At 39.0% G+C, this 26,408-nt stretch overlaps 1 protein-coding gene across 1 annotated transcript; it reads right to left on the minus strand.

The window, feature by feature from the left end:
• Window positions 1-5,713: 5,713 nt before the first annotated feature.
• On the minus strand, window positions 5,714-26,046 carry si:ch211-1i11.3 (mitogen-activated protein kinase kinase kinase 5). The gene is made up of 28 exons (XM_004550998.5): window positions 25,390-26,046; window positions 25,151-25,290; window positions 24,454-24,641; window positions 24,114-24,282; window positions 23,602-23,708; window positions 23,248-23,418; window positions 23,040-23,152; window positions 21,801-21,960; window positions 21,529-21,679; window positions 21,219-21,323; window positions 20,845-20,894; window positions 20,320-20,415; window positions 17,976-18,060; window positions 16,459-16,592; window positions 15,931-16,058; window positions 14,505-14,641; window positions 14,300-14,405; window positions 14,033-14,190; window positions 13,247-13,433; window positions 12,983-13,151; window positions 11,861-12,026; window positions 10,300-10,485; window positions 10,061-10,166; window positions 9,580-9,823; window positions 9,219-9,331; window positions 7,995-8,092; window positions 7,793-7,869; window positions 5,714-7,670 (listed from the first exon to the last, which is right to left on the minus strand). Exons 1-28 carry the CDS (start codon window positions 25,727-25,729, stop codon window positions 7,574-7,576), a joined length of 3,981 nt encoding a protein of 1,326 aa, XP_004551055.2. The 5' UTR covers window positions 25,730-26,046; the 3' UTR covers window positions 5,714-7,573.
• Window positions 26,047-26,408: the final 362 nt, after the last annotated feature.

Here is a 26,408-nt window from a genome sequence, read left to right on the forward strand (position 1 = left end):
AAGTGGGGGGTGCTCAAGAAAGTGGGGGTTGGGTATGCTGCTGGAGTGTGTTGGTTTTGCCAAATTGAAGCCAAAAAAATGTGACCACATGTGTCTTAAAGTCTCCATGTACTTGTAATCATATTATTCTTAATCGTCCTTGATAAATTAATCATGACTTAAATAAGTGGATTTCTCCCAGTAACCCTAATGTCATTGAATTATGTTGATTCAAGAGCTATCTATAATTAAATCACAGATTAGCGTCTTTTTTTTAATTTTAAGATAAAAGGAGCAGTTAAGAGTTCAGTTCTTATTTCCTTCAAGTCAAGAACACATGGAAAGCAAGCAGAAAACATATTTCTTTGCTTTTAATTAAAGATCAATGGCTCCATTTGTCAGCCAAAAGCTCAAGAATGCTCAAAAATGTCATGTTTGTTTACAGAAGATAGAAGCCATAAGTGTGTACCAGGAACCTTAGAAATGTGTAAGCCCTTATTAAACTCTTTCATGTCATAGGACAAGGAAGAATTCCCGTACTTAGTGTAAACATTAACATCCTTTAACTAAACATATATCTGAAGTCATGAACAATCTCTGATACTGACGTGCTCTCCACATTTTGTTTTGACTATGACATATTGACGCAAGGAGACTTAAAAAATGAAGATTTCCTGGGGAATAAAATATCTTAATCACTCATTTCATGCGAATGTCATTGAGGTCATTACCTGTTTTTGCAGGAAAGACATAAGAAATAAGAGTGTAATAATGTATTTTATATACAATCTATGCAATAAACAAAAATACTGAATGATATTTTTTTTACTTTTATACCGCAACAAAAACAAGGTACAGTAGAGCTAAACCCTACACACAACACACTGCACAAAAGACCTAGTATTGAAGGCAAGCAGTCTGATAGGGAAATTAAAGCATACCTCAGTATCAGGAGCCATGTGTCCATTTATCAAGCATTCTAAGTAATGAGCCATTCAAAGTGACATGGATGCAAATCAGAAACTAAAAAACATCACATTTGGCCACCGTTAAATTTGTATTACACGTGCTGAAATGTTGCACAAATTCAGGAGGTTCAGCAATTAATGGCTCTTAGATCCTTTATTCCGTTTCTGTTGTGAATTCGTACCACTGTTTCAGTAACCCGTGAAGCTGTATATAAGCTAAATGCATATCTCATTAAAACTAACCCTGATCACTGTAAGCAGTTTGTGCACTGAAAATAGGCAGAAGAGTGAGAATATGAGATTAAAGGGCATAATTGCATTAGTAAACACACTCCAGAAAAGCAGAAGAACAAAAGCTCAAAGTAATTTAAAGATATGGTTGAGAGCCTTAACATTCAAGGAACAACAGATAGTGCTGGAGAAAACAGGGCTGCTGAGGGGTTTCTGTGGAAACAGTAGTCTGCACTTAGATGTGCAGAATAACCCTAACCCTTTGTACCAGTTTGAATTTGGGTTGTTTGAACATGACCCAAAAGGACCCCTGCTCTTGAAAGGGACAAGGTTGTTCAAAAAGATGATCAAAAGACTAATGTAAACCCAAACTGTTCAGGCATGACCGCAACATCCTGGTGAAGCTGATCTCTAATGCTTCCTTTTTTTGTTCCTTTGTATAATGGCTATATCCCTCTCAGGCACGCTATACATGTGTGTGTATATATATATGTATATATATTTATATATATGCAAAGGTCTAGTAGTTCTTTGTAAAATAAGAATCCTAGCATTTTTATATTGAGATTGCTACACGTAGTTGACCAATAAATAGTAACCGTTTCTTACATAGAGTAAAAAGCAAGTAAAATGTGAAAGTGAAAGAGATGCATGAGAACTGAATCATCTAAACAGCTGTCCATCAATCACCTTTGAAAATGGAAGAACTCCAATCTCATATTTTTGATTCTAAGAAATGGGGACTGACGCAAAGTCTAGAGGTCAGCTGCTATGAATGGCAAGGGCAACCCTCATCCTAGTAATGAAATAACAATAGCAGGAATGTTCAGAATGTCCCCAGAGAGCACTGACCCATCTCTATTTTAAGAAAAGGATGCATTTTAAGCAGCAAGGGCAGGTAGAATAAGGAAAGGGTAGATATGATTTATTAATGGAAAATGTTTGTTTGCAAGAACATATACTGTTTTTGCACAACACTGTAGCGATGTCACTAAAGCTGGAGTAGCTGTTTCAGGTTGCTTTCAGGTTTCAGAAAGCAAACCTGTTGCTTTACTGCACCATTGTCTAGACTCAACAGGGTGAAAGGGCGAAGGCACCTGCAGGGAGCCTGTAGGTTCAAATAATTTACGACTATGTTGTCTTTTGTTTCATGTAGTGTGATTTAATCATGTCCTACATTACATGTCACATTAAAAATGTGTGTGTGAGCCCTTGCAGAGTTACAGGGCGAGACAGAGTGTGGGAGAGTTGCTTCTGTCTTTGTGTGTGTCTCTGGGGCGCTGGGAGAAAGATCACTGTTTGGTCTGAATCATCTGAATGTAGTCTGCCTCTTATTGTGGGCTGGAGTTTTAATTGCCTTGGGAGATCTTGATATATTATTAAGTTACATATCCAAGAATCTTGGAATATGTATGTTTAAGATACAGTGTGTGCAGACATCTATATTAAAATAAGATTAAAATAAACCTAATTTCAGGGTTTAAAACAAAAAAAATGTCCCAGTTGATAACATAAACATTGTCCTTGGTTTGAGTATAGGTTGCTAGTCAGGTGGAGGGCTAACACAGAGAAACAGACAACCAGACAACATGTAAGGAGAATAGTTAGTAAGTATTTAGACTAAAATTTGTAGACTGAAGGAAATTCCCAGGAATTCCCTGGGTCTAAGGAATTCATTGTTTCTAAGATCAGCCAATAAATGACAGAGTCAGTCTTTAGATCTTTTTACACGAGTCTGTTGTTAAGTCACATTACTTTCATCTGTTATATGACATATGAGAAAATCAGCAATGCTCACTACTCTTTGAACAGTATCTTCCTACCATCCCAACAACAGGTGGCATTACCAAGAGTTCATTTTGCCATCTTCCATGAGGAATGAGATTCCGCAGCAGTGTTTCTCAAACAGCAGAGCCTCGCAGACCATGACGTAATGGCCTAAAACGTGCAATCAGTTAGAAACAGGGCCAAAACACGTGGAGTTGGCTCGTCTCTCCGCTCACCCCCGGGGCCCCTCTCTATTCTCCTTTTCCTCGCCTCTCTCTCCCTCACCCCACCGCCCTTCTGCTCCAGCGCACTCTCTGTTTATGAGTGCATGAATCGCTTCATTTCACTATACCCAACTCCCTGCCCACTACCAAACCCACAACTGCTTCAATAATAGAAGCCCCCCCACCCCAGCTTTCATTTCCATGACAACCCACCGAGGACAGGGAGAGAGAGGAAAATAACAGAGGCAGGAAAAAGAAAAACTTGAATTATAGGGGTGGGAGTGCCTTCCCTTGACCTCTAGTTCCATTTAAAGGGAGGGAGACCATCACTACAACAGCCTGAGTTTCAGTGAGGTTAAACTGACCAGCCAAGAGAACACCAGCAACATCACCGCAAAGTAATCAGGAAGTAAAGGAAATAAAGGAAGGGAAAGGAAAGCTAATTAACCTTTTTTTAATAACAGAATAAACAAAAGGGGAGAAAAGGTCAACAAAAGTATAGAACATTCTAAAATTATGCTGCACTGGCCAAAGCACATAATTAAAATCATTTTTATATTCATCACAGAATTATGTAGTAATTTTGAAGATACCTCTGATATATACTCATCAGCCACCACATTAGGCATGCCTGTTAACTTAAACTGAACACTGAAAGTTTCATTCTTTCCCACTGCATATTATACCCAATGATCACAATAATAAATGATATTAAGAGTCACATGAATGATTTGCCTTCACACTGACCCCCTCCCCAAACAACAGACACAAACAAAGAGTGATATGCTCTTCAGGTCAAGCTCCAACTGAGCTCTGTGACAAATACATTTACACACATGTTCTTACTCATGCTGATGCTCACAGGATTAGTTTTTTTAATGCAAGTCTCTAGATTAGACAGGATTAATCTATATTGATGAGAGAACATTTCTGTCCAGCTGTAACTATCACAGCTGTCTGTCTTTTGTGTCCATGTTATGTCTTTTCTGTAAATACTATAATAGCTTTAAATGCCTTACAGGCTGGCCCCTGAAGCAACAACACTTTGTCTTCCAGTAAAATTGCTTCTAATATTATTTCCTCTTCCTGAGGTTCAAGAAAAAAAAAATCCAGAGAAATACAAATACTAATCAACAGTTGCAAGTTTACATGAAAAATATATATCTATGAATCACATTTACTCTATATAAACAAATTAATTATCGACAATTATCAAACCTCCCTAGGATAATATGAAGTAAATCATGCTATTTTTGTGCAGGTAAAAAATACACAGTAAAGTGTCATCATGAGTGTAACAGAAATGCAAAGAATGTGCTCATAACCTGTCCATGTGATCACATTGCACACATCTACTGCTCTTTGAAGGGAACGTGTGTTGAGGAGACGTGATCCTTTCATGCATCTAGTACTGTATACATAAGTGTGCGCGCACCTGCAGGCATGTAAGCAGTTGAGTGCGCACTTTAAACAGACTTCAGGGAAAATAACAGTAGTCAGCTTGTTAGCGAGCTCTGTTGTTAATATGTCATAAAAAAAGTGATGAATTTTTAACTAACCTCCGCTTGAAGTGGTGCTACATTTAGAAACATTATTTATTCTTCAGTGCAAGCGCAAAATGTCTGACTCATGCTGCATTTTTAATCATATCTCACAAGAAATGGTCAAATTTAGCTCTTTACCACGCATGCATGCTGCTGTTCAGGACGGGGGGTGTGTGTGTGAGTGTGTGTGTGTGTGTGGGGGGGGGGTGTGTTACCTGTCCTTTGGGGGATGGCAAACAGGGTGAGCTCAGTAATCCCTGGAGCTTCTGGGCCTCCCAGTGTGTCGTCCTCAATCTCCCCCCCCCCCCCAAGAGCCTGCCAAAATCCCCCTAACAGTCCCTGTTATTTGCATATCAGTAGTTTAGCTCCACCTCCTGACAGAACAGAAATGAAGGGATTAAGAAAAGAGAAGAATGAACAGTGATAAGGCAGCACAAACATGATTCCTTTAGAAATGCAGGAAGCACAGACTAAAGGATATGCAGCAATTTATAAGACTCATTTGAGAAAAACAGAATTAGATTTATTTGCCAAATAGGGGTGTACAGATACAAGGAATTGAGCTTTATTCATTGCTCTTAATATACTTAACAGAATAGATAAACAGACAGTGCAGAAATAACAACACAAATAGTATATTTCAGATTTATATGACTGTCAGTGTGAATAATGAAAAACATAATGTAACCTCGACTTTACTCTCTCCACACACGGCGTACTGGCTGATTAAAGCCAACAGTTTGCATGCTATTAGCTGTACAATCCTAATGCTACTGTGATTTAAAGCTTATTCAAACAAGCGAGACTCAGGGGGATACATTCACATTACATCCAATTATGTGTATCAGGAAATGAATCTAATATGGCCCCTGCTGCCTGTGTTGTTTCTTTAAGGCAATGTGACTCACTGTTAAGAATTCATGTGAGTGTTAGTGTGCCAGACATAACAGCAACCACCTTTTGTCATTTTACCTAAAAGAAATACATTTGAACACTCAAATCTCAAAAACAGATTTATTTAAAAGTCGAGGTGAATACAGAAGTTATAAATACATATATTTTAAATATCAACTATAAAGAGAATCCTTCTTTGTGTATCTTGCATGCTTTGATAAACAAATAATATGTAGCAAGGATCTGGAGATAGGAGATGGTCAAATCTGTTAAAACTGGTTGATAATACTCGAGCAGGGCGATTACTTTTCTCTGAGGCAGCATCCAAGGACACAAGAGAAAGATGCCTTACTTGATTTACTGATACACCTTCCGATTTGCTGAGCCCATTAAATTAGTCCAAAGGTAAATCAGAGCTTTTGATCTTTACTGCCAGACAGACGTAATCAGTATTTTGGCCAAGTCTGTGAAGAGCTTTTCAGACCTTATGACAATGAATAAATGAAGCATATCATAAATCTGTGAACACAGGAAAGGGAAATGCCAGTTTTGAATTATAGTACGAGTGATATATGAGCTACAGTGGATTTTAATTAGTATCTCGGTAGTGTTTAATATTGCAAGTATACCATAGAAAATTGTAATTATAGTTAGATGTTCTGATAGTGGATTCATCCATTCACATTTTTTGCATTTTCTTTTTATTCTTTATTAAGGGATTTTCTCTTAAACTCTATGCAGGAGGTATCCACAGATCTCCAGAGAGGACTGCCTTTCCATTCTGACTTTGCAGATTGTAGGTCAAATACCACATTTGTTGTGTATTGCATATTAATGTACATCACTCTGTGGAAAATGCTTTTATGTTTGCTATAGAGGGTTGGACTTAAAAGCAAATACTAGCTATTATTTGGCAACATGTATTTTTGCATATCATTCGAATAGTACTCACAATAGTGAGTACTATGGCTAGCAGGAGCCAGCCCAATGCTTCCACTGAAGTCACATCCCTACTGAAAGAGAATGGAGTTAACAAGCATATGACATTAAACTGCCTTTCTGTCACTCCTATTAAAATAAAGAACATCCTCAGAATCTCCTCATTCTTCTCTAAAGATTGTTTGCCTAACTTATTCTGAAATGTTACACTCCTGATCTTTTTCTTCATTTTTTAAGTCTCGTCATTTTACTCGAGCCCAGTTTCTCATGTCTAGACTTAAAATTTAACTCTTTTTCATAAACTGAAAAACTAAGTACTAGACAGCATGAAACCACCCAGAACAGCAAAAAGTCATACAATAGACCTTCTCAGACACATGCATCACACATATCGACCAACACACACAAAGTTCACGTCACTGTCTCTAAGGAGACGTCAACACAGTGAAAACAGATGAGGAAACGCGTGTGGAATTTAAAGACTGTTCACCACTACATCACTTCTTCCATGCTACATCACACCCTGAAAAAAACCTTCTCCCTGTTAGAAACAAAGGACTGTGTGGAGATAACAAGCCAGTCTGAATGACTGTTAAAAAATGCTTCCTGTTTATTATTTGAATTAATTTATAAGGGCTTATAGTACAAATAACATTTGTTTTCCAAACCAGGAATACAGGTTAGTCTTATACATAGTCTCTAATAACTTCAAATCCTGCTTAGCTTTCTGTGAAACAGGAAAACAGCGTCACTAGATGAAATATCTTCTGAAGATACAATTAAAGCTCTACCTTCTGACACCCAGATAAAATGTAAAAACATAATATAACAAAATAAAATTTTGACATGACTTAGCTTTTCAGTAAAAAGCTTCTGATGCTCCTTTATAGTACATTCACAGTTTAAAAATGTTTTCAAAATTTAATCTGCTTTACATCAGCAACCTGAAATGCCTCTGTTCCTCCAGACCACACACAGGGCCAGCCTGTCTATGAACCTGCCCTTTGATGTGTAACATCAGCAGCCATTAAAGAAGGGTGTCCTCGCTGTCCTCATTGTGCGTGCTGAGCTGGGTCTTCCGGTAAGCTGTTACAGCTGCCCAGATTCGACACAGCATGCCGCCTCTGCAACAGCAACAGTGGACTCACATTCATGTGCAATGTCACTTTGCTTAAACTTATGATGAAACTTAAAATAACGGTGTAGACTTCGTGCTTTGAGGGGGTGATGCGTGGAGGCAGCTCACCTTATTCCACAGTACATCAAGTCATCCTTGGCGGCCATACGGAGGAGACAGTCCAAGGTGAACTCATGAGCGAGCAACTGGAAAACAGGATCACAGAGGTGTGGATTAATACCAGGTGGATGAGTAACACGAAGTAGCCTTAGGGGTGTTAAAAAAAAAAAAAAAAAAAAAAAAGGCAAAGTTGAGCTTTTGCTGAATTTACCTTGTTGATAGTGTCTTGATCTACGGGGACAGTCTTTAGCCAGCGCGCTAAGGCTTTCTTCTCTGGTCTGGAGCTTTTCTGTGAAGCCAACTCCACATCTATAATGCACAGAGTTACAACCATTAGGTTTTCTCAGACACTCATAAACACATGGTGTATTTAATGGTGTTAATGTTACACACAACAAAAGCGTCTTCGGCAGCCAGCCCGTATAATTATTATACAAACTAACAAGTCAAGTTTGAGCACATTAGCAGCTGATCTGGCAGCCAACGCCTCTGACAGCAACTAGCCAGGCAGAAATCCGCCATCAGCCTGTAGCTAAGGTGTGGTAGGGATTGCTTGGCGCAGATGTTAAGAAATAGTAATTAGAATCACTGAGTGTACTGATAATCCAAAGAAGGCTTGGTCCCTTCCTATGATACTGCTCATGTCGCAGCTTGTGTTGATGTTTGTCTGATAAAAGGCGAGAGAATAACTTCAGTGCTCCTCAAATAACTATTAAACATCTTTGTTTACTGTCTCATATCTAGTAGAAAATTTTTTTTGCAAAACTTGAATTAATTTTCTAGGGTTAGAGGTTTGATTGTGGTGTACAAACAGAATATTCAAATATTCAAGAAAATTTCATCATCTAAAGGAATGGTTCAGATTCAAGTCTAATTTAGTTCAGGATATAGCAAATCAGGAGAATACACTTCAGTGATATAGCCTTTTGTAAATATTTCAAATCAGGAAAATAAAGCAGGCTGCCTTTATTTTGCACAACTCAGCTTGCAGAAAAACGCACGATCACAGACACAATTCAGTTCAGTTCAAGCTTCTTTATAAACCACAAATCCACAATAACAGTCACCTCAATTCCCTGTGTACTGTAAGGTAAAACCCATAGTATTGGCAAAAACTCCAACAATCAAGCAGTCCCTCATGAGTGGGCCCTTTACGACAGTGGGAAGGAAAAACTGCCTTTTAACAGGAAAAAACCTTCAGCAGAACCAGGCTCAGGGAGGGGCACCCATCTGCCATGACCAGCTGGAGGGTGAGCAGAAAGAGAAGGGAGCAGGGATAGACAGGAAAAAATACACATTATGAGAGAGAGATGACAAAAAAATGACATGCGGGAGAAGAGAGTGAAAAGAGGTGAGTGGGGAAAGAAGTGCTTACTGTAACACAGCAGTTACTGTGCTAGTATTGTAACAAGTTTTGGCATTAAAACAACATTACCCTCATTGACTGATTCTTTCCTCAGTGCGTCTATTTGCTGTTGTTTTCTCCAGAGAGAGTTCCTCAGTAGCTCCTGATACTCTGTCTCCTTCTCGCTTAGATGATTCAGCAGTCTGAAACACAACACAAATAGCCTTAACATGCAGCAGAAAGCCCTGCAACCCAAAATTAAATGAATCACTGTGTACACCTAATAGGAATGTTAGTCACGATTATTCTGTTTTACAGGAAATATGAGGGGGATATGAAAAGAAAGCTGAGAAAACAAAAAATAAAAATTTTATGTATGTATGTAGTTTGTTCAGAGAATCTAATAAACCTGTAGATTCTCTGAACGATAAAGGTGACAGGCGAAATAAACCTTCTGGTCTCCAGTCGCAGATCTCTCAGGTTCTCGCTGAGTGGCCAGTTGGTGTTAAGGTTGAAGTCTGCAGGTTTAGGGTTGGCTCTAGGCAGCACATCATTTGCTGGATCTGGCTGCTGTGTGTATGCTGGTGCCACCAGCTGGTCAGGGACTAGAGCTACAGGAGTGTCTGGATCGGCAAACAGCTCCTCAGAGGTGTTGTCCTCACTCTCGAATGAGGACTGCAGATGGAGTCTGAGTTCTGAAAGGCAAAGGGTAAATTAGTATCAGAAAAACAGATAAGTAAGAAATATAAATGAATAAATTAAAAAAAAAAATCAACAGGCAAGAAAATAAATAAATTTAAATGTAAATGAAATAAAAATACAATGAAATACAATGTTCCTCTGGCAAACACTCTTACCACTATGTTGTTGTTTCTTTCTACTCAACAAAAAATGTTAAACAGATTATGGAATGAAGCACATGCCTACTTTACCTGGCAGTAATACAGTTATGGCATCCTGTACTGCCTGTCTCAGCAGATTGTCCAGAGCAAACATCCAATGAGGTTTAACCTTTTGTTGCTTCAACACTTTTTTCACCTATGGTCAGAAGGCTTTGTATGAATATAAGGAGGCTTATTCTCAATTGTGATGTAATTGCTAAATAAAAAAAATCTTGAAAGTGAAGTGCAATCACCAGCAAAATCTGGCTTTGGGCTCCAAAGTAACTTACTGCATCTTGGAAGTTAAATAGCACCACCTGTAGGCTGTTCAGAGGTACTGAGGCAGCTACGAGCGTAGCTCGAAGCTCCAGCAAGCCGCTGGTAAGCTGCTTCCTGTCCGGGGAATGGATGTTGTCACGCAAACAAATAACGAGTTTGGTGATGTGGTCTGGAGTGATCGAGGAGCCATCACCATACTTTTAACAGAGAAAGGCAGACTTTAAAATCAGGATACATTCTGCAGTTCTCATTTTCAAAGTATATAAACCCATCTACTTCATCTCTCTGTAGTTCTTTTCAGCTGGAGAGTAATGGTCTTTTTCACTGTGATCTGTTATTGATAACAATGTTCCTATTAATGGTCATTTCTCCTTTAGTAATGACAAAAATTTCAGGATTATAAGAAAAAAAAATGCTCTGCTCAAAACAAATTCTAACCTAAATGCATAAAACGAGATACACTAACATCTTTTATTAACTCTTATTGTAAAAGTATGGTTAAAAATTGTGATGCAAAGAAAAATCTGAAGGTTTTTATAGAGGAACAGTACATAACTGGAAAGAAGTAGATGGAAAGAAAGGAAAAAGAAACAGAAACTTTATTTATCCTCAAGAAACATCTTATCAAACATAAGATAATAATATAAGAGCATTTAAGGACCAAAACCCTCATGAGGGAAACTCCCACAGGTAACCTTAGCTTGTACATTCTTTGGCTTTACATTCCTATTTCTCTAGTTTGCAATGTCGGTGGCGCAATACGTGTAAGGCAATATGTTAATAGTAGATTACAAAGGAATCGGTTCATTTGGTATGGCCTATACACTCACCAGGTACTTTACTAAATATGTTTGCTACTGCTCATTTACTCAACTATCTAATCAGCCAAACACATGTCACCAATTCAATGAACTAAGGCACACAGAAATAATCAAGATGACCTGCTGAAGTTCAAACCGTGCACCAGAATGGAGAAGAAAGGTGATTTCATTGACTTTGAATGTTTTTAAATGTTGTTGCCAGACACGCTGGTGTGAGTATTTCAGAAACTGCTGATCTACTGGGATCTACCATTACACTACCATTTCTAGGGTTTCCAGAGAATGGTCAGATAAAAAGAAAATATGTGTAACACGAGACAGAAATTGGGCAGAAATTTTTTGGTGATGCCAGAAATTAGAGATTGACCAGATAGCCACAACAGCAAAAGACAGGTACCACTTCTGTCGGCTAAGAACAGGAAACTGAGGCTGCAGTTCACAGTAATTTTTCTGCTTTGATATTTGGATTTTAAGGTCAGAGTTTGATGGAAACAACATGAAAGAATGTGTCAGTGTCGGCCAGATATTAATCAAATAGAGCACCTTCGGAGGGGACTAGTATCACAGAGTCCCACAATCCCGTACTGTCAACGTGTACCTAATAGTTTAAACATGCAGATATTGATAAGCTTTCAAATACTCTATTATAAAGAGCTATTCATTATTAGAGAACTAAAATCCATCTCAGTCTCAGAATTGAAGAGCAATTCTATAACAGAATTTGACAGTGCGGTAACTTTTCTTTACCCACCTGAGGCACAGACTGTTGTATACTAGACACAACATGGCTTATGTAGTCAGTGAGAACTTTGTGCAGCGTGGCTCTCCTCTCACTGTCCTTTCTCAGCATAAAAAGGCCAGTACTCTCCTCTGTTGAGGATGGACTGCTCATGTCTGATGTGGAGTCATCTGGTATTCTGGAAAAATTGAATGCAAACAAACATAAATGGCACAGATAAGTCACGAACATGCTGCAATTGTCAGGGTCTGCGGAGGCAGACCGTGCGGAAACGTGTGTGGTGGACCCAGGTGCGAACACAGGCGAGGATGCAGGAGTGGATTTAAACAAAAGCGAGCCGTTTATTATGGCTGATGAAAAGGAACAGAACAGAGTGAAGGCAGCATAAGAGTAACCGTTCAAACGAAAACCTAAACTGGAAATAAACTAAGGAAAAGCTATGGCTTGGAATACGGAACACAGAGGTGGTAACACAGACGACGCGACACAGACTGTATGAAACACAGAGACTAAATACACATGAGGGATGATCAGGGGAAGTGGATGCACACGGGGAACACAGGTGACACTGATAATCATAACAAGACACGGCAGGAGTGAACGTAACACTGATGGGAGATGGGCAAAGTAAAACAGGAAGTACACAGAGGTTCAAACAGGAGGGGAGAGAGCACGGGGAGAACGCAGACATAACGGGCTGGGGAAAACATAGAATAAAACACAAAGAGAGACGAGGGCTCATAAATACACAGAGGGGCACACAGGGGGTGAGAGTCACGAAGGGAAAACACATAAGGAACAACGTAACAGATCAACCCAGGAAGCATGGCCTAAATAAAGAACAAAATACAAAAATACATGAAAACTAAGAATACTGGGCCCACATGGCCCAGGACCATGACAGCAATAACCATTGTATGATAGAAAAATGTAGATATGGCTATCAGTAACACATCAGATGTATTATTTAATAATGGCATGGGGAATTTTGCATTATAGCCTTTTTTCACAAGTTATAGGACTGTGAAGAACGAACCTCAGTGTGGTTTACCAGTAAAGTAAGATTCAATACAATCATAGTTTGCGCACAAATGAAAAGGTTTTGAGTTTCTTTTGAGGAATAATCTTACTCACAACAGGAAGCTGTTGGTGCTCGGTGGGCTCTCTGAGATTTCTTCTGCTCTGAGAGAGGACTGCGACCTCGTCAGGTCCAGAGAACAAGACAGGTCAATCAAGTCAGAGTAAGAATCAGTATCCTCCACAAGGATGGAGATAGGCACAGACATACTGCGCTGATAGTCAGCTGTAAGAAATAGGGTTTAGATACTCTGCATCATTGCTATAGAAAGCAAAAATGGGTAAGAGGTGAAATGTGTGTATTTTAAGTGTATTTCTCACTTATAGACAGGGATTCCTGAACAGCTTTAGCTTTTTTCTTCGTAGACGACTTTAGGAAATGGTCCTTAAGCAGTTCTGCTGCTGTGGCTCTTTCATCTGGATTTGGCACGAAACAGTTCATGATGAAACCCTTGGCCTCATCTGACATGCACTCTGGAACCTTGGGGTGGATCTTAAACATGCCAACCTAGTTGGGAATTTTTAAAGTTTCATTGAAACATTCTGCTTTGAGATTCTTGTGCTGTGCTAGCTCTTACGCTATGCTGATAGCTCTCTTTGTCTGGGTTCATATGTATTAGGAGGATGAGTTTTGAGAAAATTACACAATTTTTGTCATTCTGCTTCTGGACCATGTTATTGTGTGTCACTGACTGCAAATGATTTTCATCCAAGTGTTAAAAAGGAGTTTGTATACTTAAGTTATGTTATTTTGTGTAAGCACTTGGTCTGATAGTGGGGGGACTATATAAAAATGTGCACCACTGTCAGGCTGTACAGAGGCAAAATTACACAGAATTGTGTTGTGCAAATAATTATGCACCTAAAGTGTAACTGAATTTAAAACTTTGTATATCTAATCAATCTAATATCCACCTGGTACTTGTAAAAACTAAATGAACAATGATCATGAAATGTAAAAGTCTTCAAAGGAAAAGTCTCCCGAATGTTCCATGAAATATAATTCCAGGCATTCCACAATGCCGCAATCTGCCAAATTTCCTTATGTGTAAAGTCCACTGTGAGCATTTTTAACTTACGTAGAAAACACAACTCCTTTTTTTTTACCTTGAACATGGCTGCCTGGGGACTTCCCAGCTCATGAAAGGGTGTTTTGCCTGTTGCCATTTCTATGATAGTGCACCCTAGAGACCAGATATCTGCCGGCTTCCCATAACCCCGAAGTCCTTGGTCTATAATCTCAGGGGCCATGTACTGCAGAGTTCCTATTGAAAATCCACCAGAAAAGTGAAAGTTCGACTACTGTGAGGAGTTCACGTGTAAAAATGTTTTAATAATAACAATCTTTTAATAATGTCATAACTGTCAACTTACCAGTAAATGTTTCAGTACAGGGGTTAATCCCTGCTAACCGTTTGGAGGTTCCAAAATCAGATATCTTCAAAACTCCACTATAAGTGTTGATCAGTACATTGTCACCCTGCATAAGGAACAAAACCAGTGAATACCACAAAGCTAAACTTTAAGACACAGTAGACCAGAAAACTATTTGCCACGAAGCCAAAGGTGATCTGCTCACCTTGATGTCTCTGTGGACTATCTGATTCTCATGAAGGTACTTTAGACCCTCAAGTATCTGCTTGGTGTAGAAAATGATGGTGGGCTCGTTGTCTTTCAGAGGACCCCATTTCGAGCGCAAAAGAGAAGACAAGCTACCTGTAAGAGGAAATGCATAATTTCACAAGGTGACCCACGCCACTGATTTCGAGCCACGTCCCACACGGTCACCCGCTCACGCACTGAACTAAACCAGCGCCTGACAAGGTTATTAGTTTTAAAAAAGATGCAATAAAGATGCACAACTAAAATAACTGTTTCTCCATTACATTTGGCACAATCAAACAAAGCCATGGATTAGGACTGTGCACGTTTCTAATCAGAGGTTCAAGATGTTTTTCACACAATCACACCATTTTCTGTAAACATTTTCCTCCACTGAACAGGATGTCTTCAGAACCACCCACTTCTTTAAAACTGGCTTCCAGTAGATGTTACATAATCACACATGCATTACAATTCTGGTCACATGATTTCCCTGAAGCCCACAACAAATAGCACACAGAAAGCAAGGAAACAGACTTATTGGGAACATCAAGGCTTGTGTGTGTTTAAGAATTTCTCAGGAACCTGTGCTTGACGCCATGTCTCTGATTTCCCAAACCACATCGCTCCACCCCGTGACCTAATTTCATTACGTCAGAGGATAATTAGCTTTCTTGGCTGCTGCCTCAAAGCACATTGTGCGCTGTCTATCTTGCGTGCTGCACAATATCGTTTATTATTTAGTATCTACTGATATCTACTGCTAGCTAGTTTATTGTGATGGTGCCATTTTTTTATTATGTTGCTCTTTGTTGTTTGCTTTCTCTTCTGTTTTTTTTTCTCCATACAGGTGACCCAGGTGTTTTGTTTTTTTGTTTGTTTGTTTGTTTTTTTCTTTCTTCTCCCCCTTCTCACAGTCTCTTCTCCCCTTTGGTTTTCTTTCTCTCCCTCTCTTTCTTTCATTCTTTCTCCCTGTCCTATCCCCCAGTCATGTCTGTCCCGTTTGTAGCAACTGAAAATAAAATAAATTCATAATTATAATAAAGGTCAATCAAATGGACCAATATGGCAAGGCCATGATGATCCACTTGGTAAAATAAATCCGCTTGGCATCTTTCTTGGCCTTAAGACAACAATTCTGATGGCTAAAGATCCAAACGGGACACAAAAAAAAAAAAAAAAAAAAAAAGAGGATAATTATTTGCTTGTTGATTACATATGAGCAAACTGATTAATTACACATTTACATTTGTGATAACAGCTCTTTCCACAAACAGATGTGAAATTTAAAAAAATCAAACAAAAACTTTTTTGAAGCTTTGATTTATATTACAGTAACGATTTAGTAATGACAGGCACTCTTATTGCTAGGAGTGTTAGAAGATCAAATGTCATCTTTTTACCCCCAGGTACTTCTTCCATGAAGATCTTGATGAAACCATCCTGACTGACAGAGCCCAGGTACTGGACAATATTCCTGTGTTTAAGCCTCTTGTGCAGAGCAATCTCCTCATGCAGGGGCTGAGAATACCTAATCAACACAAAAGAATAAAGGTGCTGCTGTGAGATTGTTGTGTTTGTACAAGTGATTTGCATTGTCTAATTTAGGCCTCTTTTCATTTCCATCATTAAAAAGGAGTTATAAACAATATACCACAACTAGGTTTGGATTTTGGATGTATAAACAAACTATTTAAAGGGACTTAATCGCTTAAACCTTTGCCTTAAAAGTTTGCAAAAGCAATAAATATTTTGCTACATATAGAAGGTTTTTTTCCACGTCTGTCTAGAGTCGACAGTGTATTTTTCTTTTCATGTGGTTAACACTACCTAAACGCTATCATATTATTACTGTAACTGAGCAGATTTTGTTGACTACAGCGTAATCTGAAAGTGTCAACATCAGAAGGGTAACATATGTGTTTTCTTACGTGCTGTCCTTCTCGGGGATCTCTTTGATGGCGATGCGTACTTGGTTGCTCAGGTCCCTTCCAGCATACACTACACCATAAGTTCCTTTACCAAGTATTACCTTGTCACCATTCTCATTGGTCTCATAGATATACTGTAGAATGAGAATCAGTAAGAATCAGTATAGTGAATGGAAACAGAATTTTAGGAACTTAAGGAGACCTTCATTCAGAGGTTTAAATAAGGCAAAATGCGACATCTGCTAAAGGTTTTACTATACTCATGAACTCACAAATACCTGATCAATATTTAATGCAAATATGTCATCTGTCAATAACATGGCAGCAGCTCATTGCATTTTATTACGCAAGCATGGTGAAAACGACATGATGTAGTAGGAAATGAACACCAGAATGTGGAGAAATTTAAGTGACTTTAAAAAGAGCATGGGCGTTGGTGCCAGAAAGGCTGGTCTGAGTTTTCCACAAACTGGTGACGCACTAAGATTTTCCTCTTTAAGGCTTACAAAGAAGGATCTGAAAAAAGAAAATATCCAGTGAGTGTCTGTTCTCTGGATAAAACGCCTTGTTGACGCCAGAGTTCAGCAGAGAATGGCGGGATTTGCAGAGATGGAAATGACTACCTGCTGAAATTCAAACCAAGCATCAGACTGGGGAATATATGTCATATAAGTGATTTTGAAGTCAGTATGATTCATATTTAGACCAGCCTTGTCTGAGTATTTCAGAAACTGCTGATCTATGGGGATTTTCCTGAACAACCATGTCTAGTTTGCACAAAATGGTCCAAAAAAGAGAAAATATTGAGTGAGCAGTAGTTCTCTGGACAGAAATGGCTTGTTAACGCCAGTTGTCAGAGGAGACTGTCCACACTGTTCTGAGCTGATACTAAGGCAACAGTAACTCAAATAAAAACTCACTAAAACAGGAAACTAAGAACCGGAAACTTAGACTACACTTTGCATGGGGTCCCCACCTTAAATGAATCAAAACAGCATTTTGAGCATTTCTTCCCACCAATGTTTTTCTAGTTTACCCAGTTACTCTCTCACTAGTACTACTTACTACAAGAAACATATGAGTTTCTTTTGAATGCAAAAGGCAAGGATGCATCTTGCCTTGCACCAGTGATTCAAGCTGGTGGAAGTGATTTAATTTTTTTTTTTAACATATCTCAATGCACTAGAGCACCTTTGGGATGTGGTGAAATAGGATGTTTGCATTGTGGATTAGCCATGTGACACTATCATGTCAATATGGAGCAAAATATCAAATATATTTGCTTTGTCATGTAGAGTTAAGGCAGTTCTGACAGACATAGATTTGATATATTCTTTATAAATAACACTGGCTTTTCAAATTTTAACTTTAAACATGGTTTTATGAGAGTGAAACACACGTTAAAACCACGTCTGCAAGAGTAGCTCAGTTCTAACTAAAATGGCATTCACTTTTTTTAGCACAGACCTAAAATAGAACACATATTGCATCCGGATATAGAAGGAACTGTAACTGACCTCTAGTATTTCTCCGAGTGTATGTTCTATATCTTGAACATGGTTTTCAGCCTCCTGGAGAAGGGAGTTTACCAACTCACAGAAACTAGGTAGAGAAGAGACATACATAAAAATATTTCTCACTGCAGCATAAATTTAAATATACTTTCAGTAAACATCAGCTCAAGTGAAGAGGTCCCTGTAGATTTCTGCTGAGGGATTTACTTATAAACAGATTGATAGGTTTTTGGCTGTTAGCCACACTGGTTCACACACACCAAAATACACAACTGCAAGTAGCTACAATAAAATTCATATTTATTTTCAATGGCTGATCAAATTTGAATAGATGTGAATGAGAAGCCTGATATTGTCTCTGGTAATTAAAAAAAACAAGTGATAGAAAAGGTTGATGTGAGACTGAAATTAGAAAATGTGGATATTTTGCTTACAAGTAATCCCTCATTAATTCTATTTATCACAGTTTGTTTCATTTTAACTTAATTTGTTTAAAAGAAAACATACCAGTGAAAACAGGAAAAGCAGGATGTTATATTTGGCAGTGTGTTAATAGGAAAAAAACAAACAAACTCTATTATATGCAGCTGTGGTCAGAAATTCATTTACACTCATAATGGGCATGGATGTTTGATCATATTGGGCTTTTATCGATTTCATTAAACTATTCTGTTTTCCAGGGTGGAATGATTGCACAGCATGCATAACTTTAAAAATCAATAAGTGGGTGCAGAAGTTTTGAATTCATTTGGGATTTTTTCTCATCCAAACAGAGTGAAAATTAAACATACAGGCTACACATACTGTACACCCCCCACTGATATTTGGTTTACCAGACACTTTTGGCACAAGCTTCTGGCATAATTCTGGCTGGATATATGACCACTCTTCCTGGCAGGAGTGCTAGAGTTCATTTGAATTGGTTGGTTTCCTGGTATGAACCTGGCTTTTAAGCCATAACTTTTCATTACGGTTAAAGTCAGTACTTTGGGAAGGCCATTCAAAAGTTTTGTCAGCCTGCTTTATCCCTTCTAAAACCAGCTTTGTGTGTTTGGGATAATTGTCTTGCTGGGACACCCAAATATGGTGAAGTTAAAGAAGGATTCCATCCACTTTTTTCAATGTACTGGTACCACTGGTAGCAAAACAGCCTTAGAGCATGATGCTACCACTACCGTGACACTGTACCACGAGAGCTGGTACAGTGTCCCTCTCCTATACTCCTACAAACATACCTCTTGTCATTGTGGCCATCTAAGTGTAAAAATCCTTCTGCAGAAGGCATTTGGCTTGTCCATGTTTGCAGCTGCAAATTTCAGCAAATCTTGAAGGTATTTAGTCTGGGGAAGGGACTTTTTCTTGGTTGGAACCCACTGAGTTCATGGTGATGTAAAACTCCATTTATTTTGGAAAGTGTTTAGTAGTTCCTTAGCTGTTCCTAAACAGCCTAAATAATTTCCTCTCATTTGAGGGTGACAGCTTGAGTCTTCTTCGGGACCATCTAAATAAGCCTATGCAAATAAGCTTTACTTAGATACAATTGTCTGAATCTGCAGTTTTTTTGAAATGGCTCCAGAAGACCTCCTCAAATAGGTTAAATCTAAAACTCTCCTTATTAGGTCGTCACTGAGCTTCTAAGATTTTCCTGTTGTTCTGAGTATTGGTCAATCCAGTGAATGCTGTCAAATAAATTCTTACTACCAAAGAGAAACTACTAGTTATAGTCAATCATGATCACTGACAAGAAGTTAAGACCTTGTTCTTGTCAATTTAAAAGACCTTCGGCACAACGTGATAAAAGATTTAAGTGCGTGAATGTGTATATGAGCCTATATGTATATTTCCCACCTTGTGTGAATTACAGAATATCTAACATAAATTCAAATTTCTTCATTCAATTTGTGATTTTTAAAAGTCATTAGAGATGCATGTTCTACAGTCATTCCACCCTTGGAAAAAGAACAGGAGAAAGAAACCATTAAAAACTCTAAATTAACTTGACATTCATGCCAGTCATGAGTGAATATAAGCTTCTGTCAAAAACTATAAAAATATGGCAGCAAACAGAAAACTGAAACTTGTGTGGTAGTGCAGTACTAGATGTTACTTCAGCTGGGATGGGTTTTTTTTTTCTAAATTATGTCAAGAGGTTTCTGAAAAGCAAGTAAGGACAGTACAGGAAATATGACTCATACCAAGTAATAACATCCAGTCATTGACTACTTTCATTTGCATGCCGACTGTTTTTCTGCACCCTGTACACGCAACCTGTTAGATCTTATCTAGCAAATCAGTTGATCTGCGAGGATGTCATTCACATGATCTCACACAAGTGTTAATCACTCACCCCTTACAGTGAATCTCAGATGGGAAGCAGAGCTGGAAATCATCCGAGTTGTAGTGGACATACAGAAAGCAGCTCCGCTCATCAATCTTTGAAGCACTGCAATGAGAAAGACGTAAACAGGTTTTAATCATTCAAACAGGCAAACCTTTATGTTTGAATATGTTGAACATAAAACTGGCACAGACGACATCATGGCTGTATCTCTTAATCCTTATTTGTTCTATTGAAGGAGATAGCTATTGTTTCTAATTCAGTGGGAGCTATAGGTAAATAAAAGTAAATCAAATGTATTAAGTATTAGTGATAAAGAGCAAGGCCCCACTAGGCTCTAATAGAAAATGTGTTTTTCATCATCCCCCCTATGATACCACAGCCTGATAAAACGATTTATTGTTAAGTCACCCAGCAGATGACTTTTTCTGGAATATTTGTCTGGTAGACGGGACACAGCTGAAGTACACAGTAACACTGACCTGCACACACAGAGGAATCAACAAAAAGGTCACATGCTCTGCTCTATTTTACCTCACTCCCCGAATTTCAGATGCTTGGAAAGTCCACTGGTTTAAGCCCTTCTGCAGAATTAAATACAAATTTAGACACAGGTTAAAAGAGTGTTTTACAGCTAATACAGAGTTTGTCACACACAGTAAACCATTTTTACATACTAATAAATACATATGCAAGAATAAAAGGAACAAATATTGATGTTTTAAATGCACAGTGGCTCTAAAAGAACATGCCTACTCACCCAGCCGACTGTACACTCAGACAGAAAACTTGTTTATTACATAATATGATATACATTCATACACACGTATGTATGACTTGTTCAAAGAGTCAAATGTATTCCAATCAGAGAGTGGCTCAAAGAGTGGGGGCCCAGACAGTTTACATACCTTTAAGCGTGTGGCGTGTTTTAGCTGGACAGTGCGACTTTGGTCCTCCTCGTTCACAGACACAATAGCTGGTTGGAAGAGTTTAGTGGGCTCCAGAATGAGCACCTGAAAAACACCAGTTCCAGTACTATCTATTTTAAATATCTACGTGGCTGTTTAATGCATTTCTAATGGCAGGGAATCTCCTGCTTTGTTACATGTTAACTTTACAATCCAAATGAGCAGAACTGAATCCTGATCAATAGTTACTCCGTGAGAAGATGAGTGTCCTGTTTATTATTTACAGCTACAGTAAGGTGTTTGGTCTTACTGGACAACAGTTTGATGAGGCAGTGGGTTTACAGGTCTGCAAAAGCAGCTCCATCCAGAAGTCCACTGTATCTTGTTTAGGAGATCTCACTTCAGGTAACTTGGCAAACCGGCGGTACAGGATGTATGTCTCCATAATAGATGCCACATACCTAACAGAAATTGAACTCGGCAGTTATTTGTTATTTGCTTTTCACACTTTTAATAAAAACAATCATATAACTGATTAAACACCTTGATACTGCTCATCAACAATGGATGATTAAGTCTCACCAAACAGGGGCCTTGAGTCTGTAGAGCTTCTCAGAGGCCTCAATGACTTTCCTGTATTCACCTGCAAGAATGTTTGCTCCAAGGTAGAAACCTACATCCCAGTAGTCCTTCATCTTCTCCAGACTACCCTTTCTACCCAGCAGGGTGCTTAAAGTCACACCTAGACATTGACATCATAAAACAAAACAAAAGAGGTTACTAACAAATCAACAGAGGACGACCCTGACCACAGTTACAATCTCATTTATGGACTAAGAACAAAATAAATAATTGAATACAATGTAATATGCCTTTATAATACTATGCACTGTCAAAACATGATTGGCCAACAACTGAAAACAACATGATATGATGTGTACAGCATAATGAAATGCATTTTCTCACAAATGGGTGAGAAATTACGGGAAAAAACAACTTAATTTTTACTCCCTGCAGTGATAGGATCTGGTGGCTCTGTGAGCTGTGGCATTTTACTGGGACAGTTTGGGGTATATTTGACAAGTTGGAGACAAGAATAAAAGCAAACATTTCTATCCTCTCTTCCAGGATGACAATCTCCCCATTCATAAAGGTGCAGTGTTCACTGACTGGGATTAATGAGTATTACAATTACGTGACTCATATCCTGTAGCTCAGTTGAACATTTATCGCACTAATGACATGGTCTACTTTTCAAAGTTTTTGTAACAAGAAATACGTTTTAAAACACAACTAATAACTGTTTAGTATTAATCTAATTTTGACTGAGCTTATGATGAATCCTAATAATATATTTTCTGGCACTGCACATCATCTCAGACATTTAAAACATCAAAAAAATGAATTTCAAGGATCAAATTCAATGCATGACACAATAAATGGTAAATGGCCTGTATTTATATAGCGCTTTACTAGTCCCTAAGGACCCCAAAGCACTTTACATATCCAGTCATCCACCCATTCACACACACATTCACACACTGGTGATGGCAAGCTACATTGTAGCCACAGCCACCCTGGGGCGCACTGACAGAGGCGAGGCTGCCGGACACTGGCGCCACCGGGCCCTCTGACCACCACCAGTAGGCAACGGGTGAAGTGTCTTGCCCAAGGACACAACGACCGAGACTGTCCAAGCCGGGGCTCGAACCGGCAACCTTCCGATTACAAGGCAAACTCCCAACTCTTGAGCCACGATCGCCCCAATAAATCCACAGACATTAAGTTTTCTCTGATGGAAAGGTAAAAAACAGAAAGCACCTAGTTTGCGCAACTCTATAGACGTCTCAAATTCATGGCCAGCTGCTATTAGGAGGACCACATTGTTGATGCCTGAGTGAAGAGTTGGCTCTGTCTCAAAGGCTTTCCCATACCTGGCAAGTTATATAAAAGAAACAGTCTGGAAAACATGACATAAATGCCACTTTTCTCAAATGTGGAAAACTTTGTATGGCCAAACTTGGCGTACCAATAGCAGGCCTGGTCTCTGCTGGACTCATCAGTGAACGCTGAGCTCATGAACATGTCCTTGTAGATGCGTCCACACAGGCAGTAGACGTCTGATGCCACCTTGTTCCCTGACTCCACAATTGGCAGAATTTCTTTCAAAGCCTTTTCACGATCTCCGGGCTGATTCCTCCTAGGATGGGTATATGTCATAACAGACCACTGTGATGATAAAAAACTTCATATCTTGGGTGAATATGAATTTACTAAAAGATCTCTGCAAACTGACAATGACACAAAAGCACCTAGCGTGAACCAAAGATGTCAACAGAACTATACTGACAAGCTCAAGATACAATAGCAGTCAAGTTGGTACCTGTTTAGAGCAAATATATAGTGAAACTTGATATTCTGATGCTTCGCCACCTGACACATAGGCAGGTTGTCCAGAGTCTCCACCAGTTTTATCATGGCATCGTAATCCTGAGAAAAAGTGGAAGAGAGTGAAATATAATGATTATCATGCTTGAATCACACCTGACAATTTTAATAATTTACATTGAAGTTTATTATATAAAAAATATTACTATTTACAAACAATTGTGAATAATTTCACCCCCCATAGCTATTTTTGTTAATGCTCATATGTTCACTAAACACACAATCTGATCTTCTTTGTTGATACAAATACTTGTGAAGGCTCCCAGATTGAACAGTAGCTCTTTTATAATGAAATATGGCTAAACAGATATGCAATCATATGATCATAATAATGTTAAAACTGTTTGAGTTCTGACAACAATACGCTGTTTTGTTTAATTCAATAACATAAAATAATGTGTTAATAAATAATCACTAGTTTAGACACACAGATTTAGAAATGCATACCTGAACGTCCCTGTAGGACAACAATAGGTTCATTACAATATCTGGAGAAAGCAGATCTACACTATCCAGGCGTTGCTGGATGTGGTTTAACTCCTCGCTCAAGGCTCTGCCGCTGAACCGCTCCCGTGCCATGCGAATCTCATGCCTAATTGACTCCCGGAAGTACTCACTGTCAGCAGATAGTCCGGTGTTGGTATTACATTCCACAATTTCACAATCCTTTGTAAACACGCTAAGTGACATTGCATACGTGGGAAGCTCAAGAACATGCATTCACTGTATAATAATGTTTAAATAAGTAATAATGTTTAACCACACCCTGCTAAAGTTTATGTCTGACCTGGACTGAATGTGCACATTGTTCAGCAGGTGCACCAGTTTCTCAACCAGGGGGATGAGCAGCGGCTCCAGCTGGAAACTAGGTTGCATCAGGTCTTTGATACAAGTCATCATGGCAACGTCACAGGCAAACACTTTGCCCTGAGGTGACACTACATATGGGATGAAGGTGTCACTTCCACACTGCTCCTGCAGGACAACAATAGATGCATCAAATATCATGCTGGGACAGCTTGCATGACCACAATGGAACCGCAGCATCATTTGACACTAGACAAAGCAGTCACAAGTGTGTTGCACAAATGACTTCAAGGCTAAAGCTTTGTTATGAATGCACTGAAATTATTTTAACAAGGTAATATGTACACTTATTCAATAATGAAAACATGAATTAATGGCAGCCATAGCTTGCTTTACATTGCATAACAATTGCTATAGCTTTTTAATTTTGGCTCCATCTCTCTCACTCACATTAAGTACAATGCACAAATTAAAGTTTTAACCCTAACTGGTGTTTTGCTGTTAAATAAGCTCCATCTCTAAATCAAATGTAGATACAACAATATTTTAGCCCTTCAGGAAAATATCCCACCGTAGTTGCAGTAATAAAGCAAAGCCTGTTGAACTATTTTCCATTTCCAGCACATGAGACTGTATACAATAAACAATATGTAACAATAAATGGGAGCATGTGTTACCTTATGAGCTTGCAGATCACTATCTTGCTTAGAACAATACAGAATGATGTTATTAGTCATGCTGAAACTTTCCCTCACTCCAAGATGGTAGAAAAGGGAAGGCTGGCAAAAGGAGTCGCTCATTTCCACCACTGCAACATCTGTAAGGGGGGATTATAAAAGTAAACTTGCGTAATTTGGTATAATTCTGTGCTCATATATCCGCTACATTACCCTACAGTCTGCATGCCGTCACTTGCCTGCATTGTAGAAACTATCCAGAATGTCTGTCGTGCCTTGGGAAATTCTGTCAAATGAAATCGTTTTGAGAAGAGCGTGTGCGTCCGCGCAGGCTTCCTTCAGACACTTTAGTGATAAGTTTTCTTCGGTGTGCGGCACTGACGCGTCCTCGTTGACAATGTATGCCACTGACACTGCTCTGGTTCGACTCCGCGGAGAAACGATCTGTTTACCCGAGCCGTTGCTGGCGCTCAGCTCTAACGCCAAAGAGTCCTGCCACAAACTTCCAGCGGACACCCGTACTGGATCCTTCCTCTTTGAGTCTCGCAGGCTCATTCGCCTGCGCTCTGTCGTGTACATTATTTACTTCGCGTTTGTTCCGCAGCTAAAGCTCAAAGCGTGCCCTTTAGTAGGGACGACTTCCAATAGCAACATAACAGCGCCGCTGATCAAGGTAGATCCGATCTCTTACCACATACATTCCCAGAGCTCGTCTCCATTTGACCCGCCCACGTCGGCTCTGCCCTGCTCCGCCCGCTGGTGTTATGAGGATATTCACCTATACTCTCGCATGACCTCTGCAGTAGGACCCAGCAAGTCCTTCTTGTCCTCTATGAGGAGCACGAGTCTGAGACGTCTAAGTAAAACAAAATTCTCGCAGTCCCAATGTAGTGTCAACAGAGCACCCTTGGCGCTCCGGTGATGGCGCAGTTGTGGGTGTTTGACCAACAGACCACATGGACTTACTTTTCAGATGACGGAGTGTGCAGCTTTCAATTTGTATGGCGCACGTGAGTTTAGGTGGTATTTTTTATTATACAGATATTATGTATTATTAGCACAAAAAAGCACAGAACATAACAAAGGGATTCATGAGATTCTTTTATTTATTTTAGAAGGATTTCTGAAATCTACAGTCATTTTGGTAGCACTTTATAATACGGCACACTACCAAGGGCGTAATTTCCCCGTGATTAAATGGAATTTCAGCGTGTTTTATTTGAAATTAGAAAGTAATTATAAATAAATATTTAAAGAT

Source organism: Maylandia zebra, linkage group LG11 (genome assembly GCF_041146795.1).
Source record: "Maylandia zebra isolate NMK-2024a linkage group LG11, Mzebra_GT3a, whole genome shotgun sequence".
In the NCBI taxonomy this organism is placed as follows: domain Eukaryota; kingdom Metazoa; phylum Chordata; class Actinopteri; order Cichliformes; family Cichlidae; genus Maylandia; species Maylandia zebra.

Bases quoted from the DNA above. Each gene is read 5' to 3' on its own strand.
- si:ch211-1i11.3 (XM_004550998.5), bottom strand. From the start codon at position 25,729: ATGTACACGACAGAGCGCAGGCGAATGAGCCTGCGAGACTCAAAGAGG. The intron at 21,961-23,039 runs GTGCTTTCTGTT...GTCAATGTCTAG, and splicing joins TATAGAGTTGCGCAAACTAG to GTGTGACTTTAAGCACCCTG. The intron at 14,191-14,299 runs GTAAGTTGACAG...GATTTTCAATAG, and splicing joins CTGTACTGAAACATTTACTG to GAACTCTGCAGTACATGGCC.